Source organism: Poecile atricapillus, chromosome 2, assembly GCF_030490865.1.
Source record: "Poecile atricapillus isolate bPoeAtr1 chromosome 2, bPoeAtr1.hap1, whole genome shotgun sequence".
Classification (NCBI taxonomy): Eukaryota; Metazoa; Chordata; class Aves; order Passeriformes; family Paridae; genus Poecile; species Poecile atricapillus.
The window spans coordinates 55,277,074-55,298,816 of record NC_081250.1 but is presented as its reverse complement, the minus strand read 5'-3'; the positions used below and the strand labels follow the sequence as shown (position 1 = coordinate 55,298,816).

The 21,743-nt window shown below is 38.0% G+C and overlaps 1 protein-coding gene across 1 annotated transcript in view; it reads right to left on the bottom strand.

Moving 5' to 3' along the window:
- ITGA9 (integrin subunit alpha 9) overlaps positions 1–21,743 on the bottom strand; it is a 219,723-nt gene that overhangs the window by 23,486 nt on the left and 174,494 nt on the right. Inside the window, exons 23-26 of the mRNA XM_058833171.1 lie at positions 21,527–21,634; positions 9,170–9,295; positions 8,665–8,784; positions 6,811–6,912 (exon numbers count right to left, since the gene is read on the bottom strand). Of these exons, the coding sequence (XP_058689154.1) occupies positions 6,811–6,912; positions 8,665–8,784; positions 9,170–9,295; positions 21,527–21,634 (456 nt within the window). The remainder of the gene's footprint in view (positions 1–6,810; positions 6,913–8,664; positions 8,785–9,169; positions 9,296–21,526; positions 21,635–21,743) is intronic.

The window sequence follows — 21,743 nt, the reverse complement described above, 5'->3', positions numbered from 1 at the left end:
CCCTCCACCTGCTGGCAATGCTGTTCCTAATACACCCGAGGAGACCATCGGTCTTCTTGGCCACAGGGGCTCACTGCTGGCTCATGGACAGCTTGTTGTCCACCAGGACCCACAGGTCCTTCTCCACAGAGCTGCTTTCAACCTGTTTGGCCTCTAGCCTGGACTGGTGCAGGGGCTTATTCCTCCCCAGGCATAGGACCCTGCAATTGCCTTCGTTGAACTTCAGACCTTTCTTTTCTGCCCATCTCTCCAAACTCTTGGGGTCTTTTAAAGAGCTTCACAGCCCTCTGAGGTATCAGCCACTACTCCCAGCTTTGTGTTGTCAGTGAACTTGCTGCCCCTTCCCCCAAGTCACTGATGAACAAGTTGAACAATATTGTATTTCTTGTACTTCTGAGCAGCTTGGAAAGATGATCTGATGTGGCAGTCCAGTTTTCACAGGTGCTAAGGTTAGCATACATCTTACAGACACAGGTCTTATGACTATTTCTTAGATAACAAGACATTAATTTTACTTTTCTTTCTGACTCTAAAAAACCTGAACGCCTTATATTTTAAGTATTGCCAGCTCTATTGAAGAGACCTTTCAAGCAGTCTCTGGTGGTTCCCTTTCATTACTCAGTGAGCAAATGTTAACATATCACAACCTTCAGCAAAATAGACCTATATGCACTTCATCCTGCCAAAAGACAGAGCCAGAATAAGCTGTAGAGATGAAATCATATGTCATCTCTATAGCAAGAGCTTCACATTTCAGGTCTGAAGCACACTGGCTGAAGACCCTGGCTGTAGCTTTTGCAGTTACAGCTTAAGCTAACAGGGAAGAACAACAGCTTCTTATCTATCTGGTTTCTTCTAGCAGTCTGGAATCAACACACATGCATTAAAAAACTCATTTATGGCTTTGTAGTTTGGAAAGGAGCAGGGATGTTATGCATGTTAATGTCCCTAGCTATCAAAATCAGCCTGCATGAATACACTGCAACTGCAATGAGATTTGGTGAAGAAGGTACCAACAACAAAAAACCCAAGCCAAACTCAAATCAAATCAGACTGAACAGACAGTGTATATTGCATATCTGGAGTATCAGAGATAAGGCAATACAGCCAGTGGCAGGATGCCAGGGAAGCAAGCCATCCCTGGGGGAAAGGTTGGAGGCAGGGGGTAATTGGTACTAAAGAGAAGCACACCATCTCCCACCTGCTGCTTGACCCTGAAAGCCACTCTTGGGCAAACCTTGAATTCCCTGTCCTTTCCACCCCACCAGCACAACCTCTATAGGGTGGCTAACAGGTTGGGCAGCACAAGGCAGCCTCCAGCTCAGCACATTTCCCACAGCTCTCACCTGTAGAGAGGACAGGAGTGATAAGAGTAATTGATACTGAAGATAAGGGGTGTGGGGTTGGCAAAACATCCCAGAGAGGGCAGTAGGGGCAGACAGAAAGCACATGTAACAGTTACAGAACACAAAAGTGGATTTGGTTTGTTTTCAGACTCTGATAAAATGCTAGGGAAAAACCTGAAAAACATCACTGTCTGGATGACATATGAGGATCTTTAATTTCATATTTATCTTTTGCATTTTGCTCTGTACATGCAGGAGTTGAAAGTGGGGAAGCCCAGGAGACAGTGCAGGTTGTCATTTAGTTTTATGTAGCTCACACCTCAATCAGGCTTTATACAGTGTAACTGCCCTTCTGGAAAACAACTGAGATTTCCACCCAACCACTGATTTTTGCAATGTCAAACCCAGATGTACAAGAGCATCTACCAGTTCATCTGCTACCTGAGCCAAACACTTACTATATCCTCATAGCTATATCTTGGTTAACAAATTATGAAGAAACAGAACTTTTGTTTTTAAGAAGTTTTAAAACACCTTATTTCAGTAAAGCATGTAAGCAAGAAGTGGAGTTAAATGAGTAGGAATTTTTGAAAGTAATTAAAATTCATACTCTGTAAAGCCCTTTGCAGAAGAGTCACAGGATACTGCACTGGTACTCAGAAAGAAAACAAACATACCTCAGCAAAAGCTGATTTAAAATATAGATTGAAAACTTTTATTTTCTTTTTGCTTATGTATATTAAATGAATTTTATGCATTTGCATCATGAGCCACAGCACCATGGAAGGCATGGGCTTATAAAAAAATGCTATTCTATTTCTGTATTATCACCTAGATTATTTCTGGTTTTTCAAACCACACTGCATTTCTGGTTGACTTTTCCATTCAAATTATGCTTGGGGGACTTCACCAGTAAAGACACTATTCTCCTTTATGTCTGTACATATGTGCATATACATCTCTTTTGCATATTTATTTATTTACATATACTAAGAAGAGCAGTATTTTCCTAAAAAATACAAACCTGATGTCTCCTTGCAACTAGCTTGTCTCTATCCCTGGGAAATTAACTGTATTTTATTGTTAGTGTGTATTCAATTCCTTTACCCAAGTGCATGTTCCTACCTGACAGATTGCAGTGTAAAGACAAGAAAATCTCTAAAAGGAATGTTATAGCAGGAAATGGAAAGGTAAAACAATAAAATTAATAACTCAACATGATGAAAACAATAAGGCAGCAAATAATTTGCTGGCAAGGAAGCTTCAAAGCTGCTGGAGAAAGCTCCAGCTAGGTATCAGAAAGGTAAGCTGGGAAAAACTGGTACCTTAAAAGGCTGAGTGTTTCTGAAAAACGAGAGGTTGGTGGTGGATTTCTGAGTGGAAGAGGTATTCCCACATGCACTAAAAAAACAGCCCTAACATCGTGAACACTGTCCAGGAGCACAGGCTGCTCCTTTCACCACAGACATAGAGAACAGACCAAAGTCAGGAGTCCTCCATGCTGCAGGCAGACAGCTAAAGCTTAGGTTCATGAATATACATTTAAATCTCTTTGCGTAGAGCTATGCATATAAAGACACATTCCAATGCTTCACAACCATAAACTTACTTTTTTTTTTTTATTGTTTTTCCCCAAAATATATTGTTTTATCATTGCAAACATAAACATACCTAATTTTTGAGCAGAAAAAATCCAAGGAGGACAACCACTTGCCTGTGTTGCATTGTCTTTGTTTAAGACAATTTAACATGAACCCCCTACAAGGATTTCTCCCTCTTAGTTTTAACTAATCCCTTTCTACCAATAAGGAGAAACCGAATTTTAGTAGACATAGGTGAAAAAACACCAGTTTACTAGCAAGCAAAACAACAACAGGAAAAAAAAAAATCAACCATCGTGAGATACAAAATTCCTAAATCTCACAGACTCCCACCAGAGACATAGAGAAACTTGGATTTGCAGAGTGACCCATCATAAGATGCTGGCCACCACAGCTGAGTGTGTGGCTCTACAGACAAAGTGAAAATGGCAGCAAACCCTCCCATGAAAGTAGGAGCTTAGGAAGCAGTTCTAGTGGCAGGTAGGAATTGCTGGACTCTGCCAGTTTCGGTGTTGCTGCCTTGGGTCCGTACTCTGAAGGAAGAGGAGGATAGGAAAGAACAGACTTTCAGCACTGATGCACGGTGGGCTGGCACAGACCAGCCCCAGCTTAGTACTGTCCACAGGTGTTGCAAAATTCACACTGAATCAACTCTGAATCACTCTGAAACACTTTCTGATTGTAAAATGAAGATTCTCCGCTTGCTACTGTTGCAAATAAGGCAAGCCAAACAAGGAGAGAGATACATGCCTGGGCGTTCCAACTTTTAAAAGGCCCTGGGCACCAACTCCCCTTTCAGGCTTCTGGCTGCAGGGGTCTAAAAGAGACAGTAACAATTGTGGGCATGGATAGACAGGGGATACAGTAACACTTTGGGTTAGCTGGGACATGCATTAAACCTGGAGTGACTGAGCTGGAAATAAAAGAACAGTCAACTCTATCCAGAATGCAGGAAAGGTTCAAAGGCTTGATGGAGCATACCTGTACTTAGTGGATAGCACCAGACAGCAGCCTTAAGCTTTACAGGTCACTGTGTTGCAAGACTTGCATACATTTTATCTGGGGTTGCCTTTTCATGCAGTCACCTTTGAATTCCCTCACTTTCAATACAGGAAGACTCAGAGGCATTTGGATAGTTTTGTTGTAGTAAAATCCAGTTAATTCTTCCTTCCACATTTCCAAAGGCAGTCCTTCTGCTCCTTAAGAGCACTCCTCCTCTTCCTGCACACAAGCAGCGAGCAGAAAGCATGGACTCTTTGATCTGGTGTTTGACTACTGTGTTCTCCTGGAGCTTATTGTTGATTTTGCTCACAGACTGAGAAGAGAGTCAAACCTTCATGGAAGCTTGTATGATGAAGAAATTAAAGTATGCCTCCAGAAAATATGGCACCATTTTCAGACAATATGTTAATATTGTTATGGTATGGTATGTTAATACCACTGTCACCACAGAGCCAAATCCAAACTCTGATCACCTTCTTCATGTGATTTGTGTAATATAAGAGCTCAAACACCCTATTGTAACCATAACCAGAAATACATAATTACAAATCATCTAAAACCATATCCAAATCTGGAGAAATTATTTCTGAGAATTGCACAAATGCGTATTTTTTAAAAATGGGTTAATTTCAAAGACAGCCTGCTACCCAACTTAGTGATACTCACATACACTTTTGCATCTCCCTTACAAATTGTCTATTGAAGTTTCTGAAAGAGTTGGTTTATACAGGTGGTCCACTAGTATTTCTTATACTATCATAAGAAATATCAGCCTTCCATTTCCATTTGTCTTCTGTCTCCATTTATCTTCTTTACAGAGAGTTTGCACTCTGATACTATACACTACAATGTAAAAGTGGCAATTGAAATAATGGTACCTGGTCCTAAAGAACCATTTAAATGTGCTACTAAGACCACACTCAGCCATAGAAAGCAAATAGGTTTCAACCCTAGCATGATAAAGTGTCTAAGAAATGTCAGGGAACACTGTCATAAACAGTATCATAGGAATTCCACGCACAACTGTAGAGAAGGAGCTGCTATCCAAATGGTTACAGTACAGCAGTCTCTGGTCAATGAAGAGTATAGGATGAACTTTAAAAAGGAAGAGAGTAGACATTTTCTTTCTCAGGTCTCTATTTCCAGCTAAATAATTGTGGCTTGCAACAACTACTCTTCCCTTCTGCATTCCACAAGAAGAGAACATAGAAAAATCAGTATCTCGAGCCAAGCCCTATCTTATATTTTTGCCTGAACATGACCCTGTGCAAAACATACAGCAATGCTGAAGCTGGCAAATGGAAATACCATAAAGCAGAGAGGGAATGGCACTCATATGAGAAAAGACTTGAAACTACAGATTAATGTTACATGGCTACATGTCAAGGATTCTCTTTTACAAGTAGGGCTTCCCAGGAACTGGAAGCAAGCTCTTGTTTGAAGATCAAGATAGCTTCCCAACACACACAGTGCCTTTCATAATGCAACTCTAGGCTTGACAAAATGCTTTCTGAGAATAGGAAAAGGACAATTTCTTTTTTTGGCTTAATTTTGTTTTCTTTTTTTTCTAAGCATAAGATAACAATGAAATACTGCAAAGCTTGCATTCCTGGAAAAAAAAATTCTAAATTTTGAACATCCAAAAATAGTAATTTACCACACTTTACAGTGTGCCTCTCATTTTTAGATATTCTAAAACCTTTTACAATTGAAAATATTTGTCATAGGGATACCAGCTTCTTCCATTTCAGTTGGGGCATGGGTATTATGGTCAGGTGTTACTTCAGTCATTAATGAAATTTTGCCATACAATTGTAAAATGTGTTCCGTGCAAGCTACAGGAGAGGCCAAGGAATGTACTAACACTCAGGACTGCAGGCCACTTATAAGGCACAATCCCACCAACGGCTAACTATGTTTTCCATTTTAACTTCCAAGCCTATTGTAGAAAATGGTAGAGAAACCTGACAAAGAAAATAAAACAGAAGGGAAAAAAGAAATTCCCATCATATAAAATAATTCCTTTTTCTGACATGTCTAATGAAATAGAAATTCAAGACTACAGTTACAGACATGATTGTTGAAGGATGCATCTGGTGCAAGTAGCTGGGTTTGCAAGCTGCAGATTGAGATGCGGATTTAAATGCAGATTAAGCCCTTTGTAGGGGCCTGTGACAAGAGTCTGTGAACTGTGTGGTACCAGTCAGGTGAATGGACACTGAGACACAGTGGGATCAGTGAACTGCCAGACTTGGATAATAAAAGGCAAGAAGACTGATGACACCAAAAAGGTAGGAGACATAGCAGGAGCAGAAGACTCAGGAGTAAGAGGGAGATCAACACAAAATGTGGTATCAGCTCATACTACATTTTTAACAGCTCAGCACAAGAAAAAAAAAAAGTTAAATGAATTTCTGAAAGTTTAGACACCCTTTTGCATATTCACAGCTCCCAAAATATCATTAACACTTCTAAATATTTCATTCTGGCACATGTGAAAAGACATTGCTGAGGTTTCAAGTCTCTTCTAAGTTTTCAAGGGAAATTTGAATTAGATTAAAGCAAATGTTAACCTTAAACGAGGAAGCAAAACCTAATTTTTGCATTAATAGCTCAAGGGTATTTTAGCTAGTACAACACAGATCACTCTGGTTCAACATAGCATCATTCACTCGGTTGACATGGTTATCACAGAGAGCCAAACCACAAAATCACAGCTCACAGTACTGTTAGTCTAGTCAGACAAAGTCTGGGCACTCTTGTGGGCTAGCCCAGGCACAAATTCCAGTTTGTATAGAGCTCTCAATGATTTCCAGCTCACTGGGAAAAGGAAACATTTCTCTTCAGGCTTGTGTACTCACTAGTTTTTCTTCTGGGCTCCCATTGGGCACCTCCACAACTCTGAGGTCATGGTCCACCTGCAGCCTTGCCCTTGTGACAAACTGGATGACTGATGAACTGTCCTGAGAAGTAAAAAGCAGAAGAGCTGGACTTAACAACAACAACAACAACAACAACAAAGGCACCAATCCCCCTACCAAAAAAGCTCAACAAACCATCAAACATTTGCCAGTGTAATAAATACACCCAGACAACGCTTAGTGAAGGCTAGGCTGGCAGTTAAGTACCAGCCTGGTTACAACTCTGTTTTGAAAAAATATACTTTAGGCTCATAGCAGACAGATATACTTGGGCACATTATTTCAGATTATAACAAAATCAGGTATGTTAGACTTAAAACATATATTTTGATTTGTTAATGTTTCTCACATTTATCATGAAAGCAAGGCAGAACATTTCCAGTGACACAGGCAGGCTCAGTATTAGCCGTGAAAAATGTTCCCATTTGTTTTTCAAGTGAACGGAACAATAATATACAGAAACTGTATATTATAAACTACAATATATCAATATTGTAATAAGCTACAAAAATATAAACGACTATAAAATATATAAACTGCAATATATCCCAGGGGAGAAATTCTTATTTGAATCAGTGCATGACAAATATCTTAATTATTCATTGTACAATTCCTCTCGTTAATATATATTTCTCCAATAAAATGCCTGTTGCATTTTAACAGTCACATTTCAATAAGGTATCTTTTTGACTTACAGTTTAGTCACTTGTATGAGGTTTGCCTTGGGAAGGGTATGTAATAAGTAGAAAATGGCATGCACTGGTGATACTCAAACATGTGTAAACACACGTCTTTTAAAGGAAGACTTGCTAAAAGTAATCTTAGAAGGGACCCAGCAGATGGGATGAATCCTGGCTATCCACAAGCCTGAATTTCGAAGAAGCATATCTTGCATGCACTCGGTTACTTGTTTATATATTTCAGCATTTCTATAAGCATGTAATAAATACCTGGAACTTCTGGCCCTGCCTGTACTTCCTGTTTTCAAATATGAACAAGCATTAACAAACTTACTGGTTTCAATTGGAAAAGCTCAGGGCTATTAATTACTTTAGCAACTGTTTTCTAATAAGGGCTCTCTCTGACTAGCTTTTAATCTAACAACTATCAAAGACAGGTTTACTTTAATAGGCTTATGTTATCAGCTTTCTCCTCCAATTATCTTTTTCCCTCATAACCTTACAACATATCTTGCCAGAGTTAGAGTCTGCATTTTTGTAAGTAAAGGAAAAAAAGTCAAAATGCAGTAAATCACAAAAAATTTAAAAGATTTGCTGTCTCATTCAGTGGCTTCAGAAAAGACAGAAATTAACTTACAACCACTTGCTTCCTGTCATAAATGGTAAGCTCAGCATTAATGTGGTGCATAATGCATCTTCAAATAATAATTTGAAGTAAAAATGACAAAATACTGCCATGTCTCTGTTTACACAGAAAGATAATACATAGCTGATCGCAGTTTATACTCACATTGTTTAGAATGAAAACTCTCAGAAATCAATTTCATTTCCAGAAACCTCTATCCTTAACACCATACACACTCTTATTAGGGGTCTCATTTGCCATTTTTCAATGTATAGATTTCTGAACCAAATTTATTTCCATCTTAATTGGTAATGGGTAAGAACTAGGATTAACACGTCTATACACTTAATAAGTAGATCCGTTTTCTTTGACATCATGATTATTTTTCACACACAAGTAAAGAGAGGAAGAAATGCAAGTTTTGAGTTCATTGGTTCACATAAGCATACTTAAATTGCATTTAAGACAACCTACAAGGAGACCACATACCTTCTTGAGTATCTCAGTATTAAGCAGCATGTAGATATTTATATCACAGGACTCTGCTTTAGGTAGTGAGCTTAAGTTGCAGTGTACAATTAAACAAGATCTGTCTGGTCTCTCACAGTCCTACAGGAAATATGGAAAAAGTTGTTAGGCAAAGGAGGTAAAAATTCAATGATAAATTGTGTGACAACAAACATACCAGAAAACTAAGTTATATAGTAAACTGCTACAATACAGCACTCCTGCATTGAAATAGCAACTCCCAAGAACTTTAGATAGGTGTGTGTTGCCATGTCAGCTGAATCCCTTTCTACTGTACTTCCTGAAATTTCCTACTTACTTCTAAAAAACCAATTACAATCACTAAATGTCCCCCCCGCACATCATCAGTTTTGTTATATATGTTCCACAATGAACTCTGTTTCAGCTCTTCATGCTAAACCATGCAAAATGTTTTGTAAAATATGCTATATGTTCAAATGGTGCCATAAGTGGTATCGTTTCTTACCAATACTTTTCTGCCAGACTTCGTGAAAAAAGCAAATATTGTGTGGAAAATATTTTCATTCTCTTGAGGAACAACGCACGGGCTGTGGTTTCTATGGAAAGAACAGCTTCCTTTGTCCTGACCAACCTGCATGCATAATTATAAATCATAATTATTATTCCAAATTAATGAAATTATACAAGAAGGTTGAATTAGCCAGTCTGTCCGTAAAAAGACCTAAATCTGAGCTAAGCATCTGGATTCCCATTAATAGTCAAAAGATAAAAATAACCACCTTGGGAGTCAAATAACCCTAAAGAAAGTATCCGAAGCAAGCCAGACGAATCATGCACTGGAAACACTTTGACCAGACAGAATACAAATGTGTTTAACCTAGTGCACGTGTCGGCATCTGTGCTCTACATGTCTGGAAATAGAGACAGAGGAGAAAAACCTCAGCAAAATATATGTTATGACATAGATTTTAAATCAATAGTTGTCTTAGTTACAGAGATAATAGGTGGAGTTTAGCATTAGGGCTGACCCAAAATCTTTCTCTACATCAACCCGCACAAGTTTATTGTCTGTTTAAGACTTGGAGTCAGAAGCAGAACCTCTGTGTTTTACCCCAGTTTACAAAACGAGGAGGGGTGCTTTGTGACTTTAAAAACGGGATGGAAACATGGAGCTCTCCCTTCCATTCTTTCCGGGCTCTCAAGCATTTCACAATCCCTTCAGCCACCACCGTCGGCCTTTTGCTGAGGAGAGGATGGGGCTTGCCTGCAGCCGCCGCTCTGGAGGCCAGAGACGCTCCACGAACTCCAGTCGCTGCCAGCAGCTGCGCCAGGCACAGTCCTTGCTGGGCAGCCTGGAGCAGGCAGCACGGCAGCATTGACTGCTTTGGTACCAAAAAAAAAAAAAAAATTCCAGTTTTTTTTTACTGGTCCCTGTTCCCCGTTGGTTATTCATTTGGTGAAGGGGAGGTGGGAAGGAGGGGGAGGGAGGCGTTTTGGAACAATGGAGGCTTGTTCTCCGTGTTGTTTCCTTCGTTCTCTCCCTCGGCTGCGTGGCCCAGGGAGGGGATTCTCCAGCATTTCGTCCATGTTCTTCCCATGACAATTAGCGGGATCTCCTCCGCATCTGTGCGTTGAACGGTTCACCTGTGTATTTCTTGATTATTGCTGTTTTTGTCAAGTAAACCATTACTGTTTTTCACTTACATCTCTTCATATTTGTCTCTCCTTATTAGTAGAAAGGGGAGAAGTTAAAACTAAGGGGAAGCAACTTATTTCAGAGACCCCACCTTGTGAATTGTGTTAAACTAAGACAACAGTGTTACCCTTTGTATTACCCTTTTTGATGTTTTGGCCAACTCAGGTGCATCTCTGTTTATACCAGAACTAACATGATAAATCTTTGTGTAAATGTGCAAGCCTAGGCACTAAATCTGTTCTTTTACCTTTAGCAGAAATATTTTAGTACAAAACCCCCTTTTTGTGTCATTAGCTTATTCAGTTGTCCAAGAAAGTGGATGACTGAGGCAAGACTTGAAGAGTACCAAACTCTGATAAAATGAGTTTCAGTCAAGATAATCTTGCTCAAGAAAAGCCTTCTCACTTTTTGCAACTTATCAATATTTTCTGAAAAAAATTACCAAAATTTAATAAAAACAATAACAAAGTGTCAGCAAATTCTTCCTGCTACCATCCAAGCCTGTAAGAGTGAGAGAGGGAGATCTTCTCACAAACCACCAACTGACATTCTTACACATCCTGCTGTTGACCTCCTCACATCCTCTGACAGGATGAAAAACTGAAAACTTGTACCTTATTCAATTCATAAATCCTTGAAAGAGTGAGAAAAAAAGCTGTTACAGATATGAAATTACTGCATACTCTGAGTCCGATTCAACATTACACAACTTCTATCTGTGTTAAGTATTGTGAAAAAAAAAAAAGCAAAACCAAAAGGTCTATCTAGATTTTCAATGCTATTTCACAGACAAGTGATATCTATGTCTCTTTGAAAGATGTACATTTTCTGCTTCACTGACCCACGAATTCTTCATAATCTGGTCTTTGCAGTATGTATTCACAACATGACTTAACATAATCTGTCCTTACATTCCCAACAGATATACCCAAAATTTACAGTCTCCTTGGGCCCAGTTGAAGATAAAGACTATGATTTGTCTAGATCACCTGAAATGAGTTTTCATTATTTATTTTAGGTAAGAGATTCACAAAGCCCACAGACATTTATTTCTTTGATCTTTCACATAGAAATTAGATCCGTATCAACTAGAAGGCTTATGTTAAATTAAAACCAGCAAAAAAGTCAGGATCTACTAAGCACTTGTTCTTTACTCCTGAAAGGTTAAATTACAGATGTCATTAGATTTATGCAAGAGATACAGGAAGGACAGTACAAGTTCCTGTGCTACACAAGCTTTTGGCATACTCCCCAAATAGTCTTGATTTATATCCTGTAAAAGCAGAGTGTAAGAATGAGCCAAAGCAGAAATATCTCACAAGACTAAAAGGAATTGTCTAGCATGAAGCAACATAAACCTGGTCCTTTCTACTTGAAATTATTATCTTTCCTTAAACTGAAGACTGGCATTTTTTTAGAACACTTTAGCTGAAACAGAGAAAGGCACCTCCAGAGGACCAACTATATAAGACAAGGTATAACCACTGGAGAAAGCATGCATATTACTTCATGCTTCTAAAATGCTCTATCTGCAACAAGAAAGAAATTACTGCAGGATGATTTTAATGGATTCTGAATATTTGAAACTGAATGACTCTTTTCCTGATACTTTATAAGTTCAGCAGAGGTAAACCCATAAAAACCCATAGAACAGAAATGGTTTTTATCATGTAAGATTACACCACTCTTGTGAAAAAGCAGCAGGACATTTAAGAGTGTGACAGTTGTATGGAAAATGCATCATGTACACTACACATACATCACATCCTAAAAAGTCTGCAGGATTTTTAATAGGGCTGTATGACAATAGCACGTTGTCTTTTTTGCATACACAGGGATCATCATCTCTTTCCCTACATGTATAGGTATCTATGAGAATACTTGGCCTGATTTGCAACTCCAAGAAGGAAGTACCAGTGCAAAGGCGGAAAACATCACACATTTTCCAGGGTACACAGAGGATAACCAAGGGCTGCCAATGAAGCCAGGTCACCTGGGCGAGGTTGGAGTTTCTAGAAGAAACAATGCAGCCGCTGCTTCAGCACACTCCCCTTCTGCCATCAGCTCTGTTTCCCATCTTCAGGGTATGTGTAAGATCATCTCTGCCCATCTGTAGCTACTCTCAGAACACAGCAATTTCTAGCAAGCCTTTGGGGCCTTTCAGAAATTGTTGAGGTTTAGAAAACTGTTAGCAAACAGTTTAAGGGTTTAGGCCACATTACCTGTAGCATAAACTTCACAGGTGAACTGAAAGCCAGTGGCCCCTTCTAGATTTAACCTCAACTGATTAACATGCATCAAAGGCAAAACTTCCCATTTTTTCAGGGCCCTGTATCGAGCAAAATAGGCCAACCTGGGAGAAGGAAATTAAATACAATTTCAAAATGGCCTGGACAGGGCAGCTAAGGACCAAGCACAAGAAGTGGATGTGGTTAAGTATGTGCAAGTGATAGGAATCTCTTGCAAGAATGAGACAAAAAATGGGAGGAAAACTGGCTGTTGCTTCCAACGAAGCATTATGTACAATCTCCCTGGTGCATTGCTGTATGTAAGAAGCCAAGGGCTATTCCTGTATTTAATGACTGACATTTTACATTAAAAAAAAAAAAAGGGCGAGCAAAGGTGTATCTTCAGCTCATTACTTATACTAGCAACACTAGATTTCCAATAATGCAAAATAATTCATTATAGTATTAAAACTTAAGGTTTCCAGGATCTTCCAGTAAGTCTGGGATTCCCCTCTTGAGCTAAACCATCACTAATTGTGGAGGAGGGCCTGGAAGTCAGCAGAACTAAGCTGATACAAAGCAAGTGTGAAGGTGGAATCCAGACAGGTGCCTGTGATAAAACCAAACCCACGTCCAACCTGAGAAAAAGTGTGTAGACAAGTTCAGGGCAAACATTGTGAGACACAAGATATTTGGAACAGCAATTTTACTTGCAGTAAACATGTTCAAGGTCTGAACACAGGCCAGTCATTTCACAAAATTTTTAGCATTGTTCAACTCTGTAATGGATGCCTTTCTCATCATCCCTGGACTATACTGATTCCAAAGGACTAGGAATTTGGCCATGGTCTGGAAATTGCTGGCAGAGAGTTTATGCATATTTTCCCCTGTATGTTTTTTTAAACTGTTTTATTTATGTATGAATAACTAAGCAGTGGTTCAAGTTTTCAAACTCGAAAAATAAATAACAGATGCGTTTGTCTTTGTTGCTAACCATAGCACATTCATCCTAGTATTAGGGAAAAAATGTATGCAAGTATTCTGATTCAAAGATACTGATTCACCCTTTATTAGGTGAACAAAGAATTGACAAGCAGGATTAATCTAACATGTCACACTGAGAAAAAAAAAGTGTACTGACAAGAAATTCCAGACAAGGTCAGACTTTCAACAGTAGACAAGTTATGTAAATATGTTATCTGACTACTTGCGCCATATGCCAAGAATGTTTAATATTCACAGATAATGAAATACATTTGAATCAGAGCAGTCTTGTTGATTCTGGTAATATATTTAAGAGTCACTGAAACAACAGAAAATAATTTTAAAAATTAACCCATTTTACACAACTCTTGAAAGATTTCAACTGAAAATATCAGTGATGGCAAGGTAAACCAGTAGTCCACAGATCCAATAAGTAGCTTTACAGAGCCATGAGAAGAGGCAAGTGGAAACAAAGTGGAGATACTAAAGCATTAAATCAGATTAGAGGAGGAATACACCATAGGTCTTGCTTCTGCTCCTCTAGACAACAAGAAAATGCACCAGATGCACATTTGACATAAATCATGCTAAACTGATTGCAACGCCTTTAGATGTTTTCCTGATGCACTTAATATAACAACTTAATTAAATAATCAGGTTTGATAAGCATGATTCTTGCAACATTGGCCTGGTCTTGGCCCTGCAGGCAATTTGCACGTAGTTAGCAGCAATCCCCAGAAGTAGTGCTCTCAAAAACTAGTGATTCCTAACCAGTTTTGTGACAAAAGCGAAGATCTTCTCATATAAAGTTCCTGACTTACAAGACAGTGGATTCCTTCCTAGACAGAACTGTACACAGTATGAAGAAACACTGACCACTTGGTATGATTTAACTGTGAGGTCCACAGAAGGTTCAGGCCTAGGAATGAATGACCACCTTACACAAGAATCAGCTTACCACTAACATTCATGTGCTCCTTATATATTGGCCTCTAGCAGATGAAATCCAAGAAAGGGTCACTGAGAAGTACACTTCCTCTCCCTGTGATGAACTGTGAAATGCTTAACCAACATATGAGGCAACAAATAATTCTCACGGAATGTCTCTATTTAAAAAGCCCCTGAGATCACTTGGCATTTGATGTTCCTTCAGCTAGGCTCTATCTGTCTATAGCACATCCTCTTCTGCAGCCTTACCTATGATGTATTAAACACAAAAAAGCCCATGTTTGTTCTTTACCTAATTGTTGGACTTTTCCTGTGGGCTGTGTTGATGTTAGGAGGAGGAGCTCTGAAGCCTGTGCAGGCAAATACACTCCCTGTAGGGCTCAAACAACTCCTGTGGGATGTTTCACTAAAGCAGATATTTGAATGTATCAGAAAGGTGTGTAAGATCTAAACTCTCCTTAGAGGCAGTGGAGAGAAGGTACAACTTGAAAAGGATGATTTTCCTTGTCTACTGTAGACAGTTGAAGATTAAATGGGTCATTCTCATTCAAAAAACCTCTTGGAATGTGGAGGAGGTAAGTTAAGCAGAAGATGTCCTTTGTTTCCAAGACATCCTCAGAGGTTCCTGCAAGAAATGGTTTATTGATACTTTTTTTACCATCTGGTACTTTGCAGAAGACTGTAATGATGTACTTTCAAAGCCAGAAAGAAATCCTAAAAATGTAAAAGATGCTTATTTTCACTCTGATATATGAACAGAGAGGAAAACCCTTCTGTCACCAGATATGCAGATACCCTTGTTTTAAACGCTTCCTTGTTTTTTGCCTAGTTCATTTACACCACAAATCTTGTACAATAATTATAGAAGAGAAAGGCTAATCTAAGAGTAAGATTTAAAACAGGACTGTGTGTTAAAAGAATTTACCAAGCAGCTCTTTTCTGAATTTCCTTCTTCACTGACTTTGGCAGGAAAAGTTTAACCAATGGAAAAATGGTGAATTCTTACACTCACTCCTTCAAAAAGAAGAAAAAAAATAAAAGAAAAATCTTTAGATTTTTTTTTTCATTCAGTATGCTTCAATGGGAGAAGCTTCCTTCTCTGGCTAGGAAGCTTACAAAAAAACCAACTCTATATATATATATTTTTCCACACCTCAGCAAAACTCCTGATTGCCACATGATTACTCCTGGTAATCTGCCAAACTTCCTGCTTCCATCATCATTCTGATAACAGATTATTTATATATCCATTGTATTTCACGTCTATCATCATCTGAAATTTCCTTTTATCAAAAGGCAAATCAGCCATCTTTTTCAAAATTAGAATTCACATATTCAGACAAAAAAATAGGTGCTATGGGCCATTCACAAAGTAGCAACATTTTCAGCTGACCCAAAATATTAATCAAACTGCCACTCATTTGAAAGGCCATGATTTTTTGGGGGATAGTGTTGTAAAATTTTAATACCAAAGTAATTTGACAAATTTCACTTTAGTTTAGAAGCTGATCATGAGCAGGCCACATTTGGACAAGACTATCGTGTTGCTGTGGCCTGATTTAATATATGGATCACAGTGGTTTTTTCCCATGTTTCAATGGCCTTGATTTTTATATTATTAGACTTTCTTGAAAGACAATTATTTTTTTACATTCAAAATGCCGTTTCCAAGAACATCCTCTTCAAAATTTTTTTAAAAATCTACTGCTTATACAAATACCTTATCACTTTCATTTCTAGAAGATTTGGTCAAAACAACTGGAAAATGTCAAAAAAATTGTTCAAATCTGGTTTAATCTAAAGATCCCAACTAGGAAATCACAGAAAAGTTTCTTCCATGTTAAGAAGTTTTGCTCCATCTTCAAGGATGCACTCAGCAAAGCATGAAAAGCTGGAAATGCTGTGAGCTCTGACCAAGGCACCAATATACCAATTTATATTATAATGCAGATGGCAAAAATGCTGGGTTTTTTAGGATTTATTTTAGGGTCTTAACTCAGGAGAAATCTTTATTTTATGCCTGGGCAGCCTTTCCTGTAAAACAATGGAAACTTAAAAGACAGCAAATTTCCTCCTTGCGTTGAGTTTCATTCCATCATGCTGACATTAGGAACTCTTTCTGAGCTGCTTTGTGGTAATGCTCCTGTCTAAAGGCAACTGTGCCATGCTGGAACACAGTGTATGCTTCTACCTCTCCTCACAGCCATCCTGCATGTAGCAGATGCACTGGTTTCTCCTGCAAGGGACAGGGCTCCTAGGCAAAGCCAGATTCAGTTGATATCACTGAGTCCTCTACACTGTGGGTGGGGCAGGGAACACCTCCGACTGCCTAAGCAAAAATGTTTTGGAACAAGCGTTTAAAAAGCAATTAAAGTGAAAGAGGCAGGAAGGTCAAATAGTACCTGTACAATTTTCTGTACGAATTTCTGTACAGTACATTCCCTGGACTGAATAATTTCCTTCAGTAATCTAGCTATGCCTTTAAATATGGTGCCAAAATATGTGTATGCCAGTGTGTGTGTAAGTCATTGAAATGAAGAAACTACATGCAAGATGACTAACACAAAGGGCTAAAATAAAACTTGCTGTAAGTGCAGAATGTTCCTTTACAATCTTTCTGTCAAATGAATTGCTGCTGGGAAAAAAAAATACTGTATCAAATACCATAAGCAAATATTTCTGTCTTCATGTGCTGGGACTGCACATATATGTTTTCAGAGACAAAACCTGAAATGTCAAATGACATAAATAAATAAGCCATCTACCAACGAACAAGAGCTTTTTTACATAATTATATCAATATACAGGCTTGCATCTCTATGTGGAGCATGTAGCTGTGAGCTTGACAATCCCATTATATGCCTCAAGGAATATTCATGCCCAACCACATATTAGAGACCTTTGACAGTCCTTCTTAGCTTAGTTTTAGTGTTAAACACCAGCATTGCAACAGACAAAGCATCTTATTCCTATGCTGGAAGATAAAACCTACAGATAATAAGCAGAACTTATATTTAAGGTTTTAAAATTGACAATATTTCTTTTATATTCTATAAGTGAAGAAAAACCTCAATTAATCTGGGACCTTTAATGGAATGAGACAGCAAGCTTTAACTCTTCTCCCTAACTTCTTTCTGCTCCTTACAGACATTACTGTGCAAATGCAGGAAGAAAAAATACATGAGTACTATACAAAATGGTCTTAAAAATGTAACTTGTATCAGCCAGCAGTTGTAGCTCTGGGACTGACTCCATTTTACTTTTTCTCTTTCAACATTCACAGGAAGAGATCAATGTTTGTTTTACACAGCTTTCCCTAATGAACATGACAAGCGTTTCTACAGTCACATGCTCAGGCAGCTGTCAACTTAAAAGGCACTGGCAAGTCTGGTAGTTCTTCCCTTGCCCTTGTGGGTCCCTAGCTGGATACACAAAGGAAATTACTGATCTTTCAATTCAAAACCAAAAACATACACAAATATAACGAGTACAGTTCTTCTTCCTGGAAGAATCAATGGCTCAAAGAGTGGAGAATATACCTTTGTGTTAAGACTAACTTCTCTGCTTTTGTGAAGCTCTTCTGTCATCATCTATAGTACCACAGTACTTCTAATAACAAGCTGAGGTATTTAATTTATTATGTTTTTAACCTGAATGGTTTTTAACCTTTGCAAGAAAGCAAATACAAAAAAATATAAAAACAAACAGCTACTAATTTGACTTGAGTGTTTCCAAAATATCATTTACCACTGCAGAATCTGAGTACTGTCAGAGCTGAAATTTCTGAGCTAAAATTACTTCAAAATTTCTAGTATCTTCTATTCATCAAAAATTTTTAATAGGGAGGAAGTTCAGTTGTTTTGGGGTTTTTGCCTAGTTTTCTTACAATTATCCATTTTTTGTTTACTTCTGGCTTTTATTGTTGATTCATTCCCTTTATATATTGGGGACTTTGTTGGGGGGACTGCTGCAGAAACTGCAGTGCTGCTCCCAACACTCCTTGAATTGTGTCTGAACATCTCTAAGGCAGAACTCCAAATGTCAAAACATCTTCATGATTTGAATTTGTCTCGAACAAAATGTTAAAACAGTTTCTGCTATGAAGCCAAAAGCTCAGAATGGCAGGAACAGAGGAAGCATGAGGGCTGTCATTTCCTTAAAGACCAGCAGATAATACTTCCTATTAACACCTCCCAGAGATACAGACTGTTCCATTGAGCCATATGTGACTGTCTTCCTGCTATTAATTTTTGTGCCTGAAAGACTAGCTCAATCAACACAATATGAGGGAGTTTGCTCCTGAAACTATCTTGTGTAGTTTATGTGTATTTGAGACAAACTCTAGTGCTTTAACTATACATTTTGACTCATAAATTTCACTGCCTTACTGTGTATCAGAGAAGTGGCAATATAATTACTAGCTTTAAGATAAAAAAACACTATGCCAACACATCCCAAGTGCTGTATCAACAGTGTATTTTAAAGATAAATTACAATTCCTATTCCTATGCATTAATAACAACTATTCTCAAAGTTTTGTCAATACTGACAGCTAGAATGGCTGGATTATATGCGTAAAGAAAATAATGACAGAAACACCTGCACTGTTTGAAAGGATCTTTATTGAAGTCTAGATTCTAGGAATAAGCAAAATAAGCAAGAGCTTGAAATATTTAATGACTACACTTACAAAAATTGTCTTGGAAAAACAGCTGTTGTAAACCATTTTCTAAAATTCATCTTTTAGATTTCTTTGTTTAATTATATCTGTTCCATGAAAAGCTGAAAATCTCCATGATTTTAGTGCCCTTTTCAGTCAATAAAAACTCACTGGGAGAGAGCAGTAGGAAAAGAGAGTGAGATGCCTTCTCTGTTACAATAAATAGTAAGACTTGGGATACATTGGTTCTAGTAAGATTTGGCATACGTTGGTTCAGTGCCTGGCTCTGACACAAATTTCCTGTGTGAAGTCAAGCAAACCTCTTGGTGTTTCAATTATGCACCTGTAAAGCAAGGATAACCACTATCCCAGACAGGATTTTCTTGGCTTACATTTCTTAAATGCTAGAGGTATTTAGAAAGTCATGTAGGAGAACTGTACTGACCATATACCCAAGTATAGTCAAAATTAATTACATTGGTGATATAAAAAAAATTTTAAAATAAAATAATAAATAAAAATATATTAGTGATATAAAAAAATATGAAACTTCTTTTGACTCATGTAATTTTGTTTATGTCATCATGGTGTTTTTAAGCAACTTAGTAGCGGGCCTAAGTTGATAGTCTCATAATTTTTCTGTGTTTGGAAGCAGGTATTCCCCTTTTTCTGAATATTTAAAGATTACCTTGCCTTTTGCCTTGCACCAAAGAAACTGTGTCTGGAGGCCAGAAAATCCCCAAGGTTATAAATTTATAAAAATAAAAAAAATTTTAAAAATTAGTAGTCAAAATTACAGTAATGCCAGTGTATCAGGCAGACATCTCTCATAAAAACATACTTGCCTACTACCTGCAAAGAGGTCTCGCAACAGCAGTTTAACATTTCTACAAAAACAAATTTTAAAGTACAATTCAGCCAAATGATGTGCAGAGAGATGCAGCCTGGTGCTGGGGAAAAGCAATACAAACCCTGCTAGCATTTATTACCACAGTGCTCAAGACCACACCACCCAGCTGGGACCATTCTTTAGGATGACTGACTTTAGAGCAGATATTGTCATTTGGGGAGATAAAATCCATTAAGAAGATCCCACCTCTCTTTGGCTGCTGTGAACACACCCTCTCCTACAGCACACAGAGGCCAGGGAATGAATAAGAAAATGGACCATGATACTTTGTCAGGCAATGTGTCAAAGGTAAAGTGATCTTCTGAAAGTGATCTTCTGCATATAAAGCTGGACTAAATAAACATTAAAAGGCAATGTCACAGAAAATAATACATATGCTGGAGAACTAATCAAGTCTGCTTGGCAAGTTGACTCTGTTTATACACTACTATAGATTCATACAATATCCCCATAGGTTTCTCAGTCATTCTGTCTTTAGTGCCCATCTGTAAGCCATATCTATATTTATCTCATACCTTCCAACAGCAAAAATCTTGGCAACCTGCTTAGAAAGATCTTTCAGATCTATATTTACACATATTCAGCGACACTGTTACCTACATAATGGGTAATACTTTTCATCTAAAAGGCTAGAAAAGTAAACAACAACGTGAAAGTATAATACTTCCTTTAATTTATCCCAAAGAGCTGGTTTAATTTCACAAAGGCAGATTACTCTGAATTTCAACAATAAATTTACCTCAGTAGTAAAGTTTCTGTCTTTTGGCCACCACAGTGTAAATGACAGTATTTTACAGGTCTAACAAAGGCTTTGAACTAACTAACTAACTAACTAACTAACTAACTAACTATAAGAAAATAAATCTAAGAATTTTTCTACCACAGCTTCTGTTGTCTTTTCAAAAGCATTGTGCTGAAAGAATAACTTTCTCTATTTTTTACATTTGTTAAAAGAAGACTCAAAAAGAGAAAATTATAACATGGACTATAGCAAAATGTATATATGTAGTGTATTCAGACCTAGCTGATAACCACAGAAAAAAACTAGGGAATCTGAGTCAGCTTGATAAAGCATCCTACTGATATTACATACACTCTTTAATCCTCCCTCAGTCAGGAAAAACTGATTAAGACACAATCCTCTTTGCAGGTGTAACTTGTGGAAGTGTTCTCTATATTTCCTTCACCATCAGCCTGACCTAGTTTTACATAGCATTGTAAGAAACCAGGAACAGATAACTAGTTGTCTTTGCCCTAGGTGAGAGAAAACAGCCAACAGCTGGAGAGGTTCAGCTACTTACAGTCTGGCCACAGAAGCAAAGAACCTTTGCCTTAAAAAGAAACTGATTCACTGAGTTTTGGTGAACTTCTTTTGTTTTAGTCATCAGTAGCTCTCAGTGCGTCTCTGGGCTCAGAGCACATCGTAACATACTCACCATCATCTGCTGAATATGAAATATTTCAGCTCCAGTGGCAGAGAGGCGGTTTGGAATTGAAATATCAAGAAAAGCTCCAGGAAGAGTGCTTGGTCCAGCATTGTAAACCTGTAAGAGAAAACAAATTATACAAATAAAATTACATACTTGACTTCTCATAAATAGGAAACTATGGTAGATTCAGAGCTGGGAGTACAGGTAAATTTGAAAAAATACA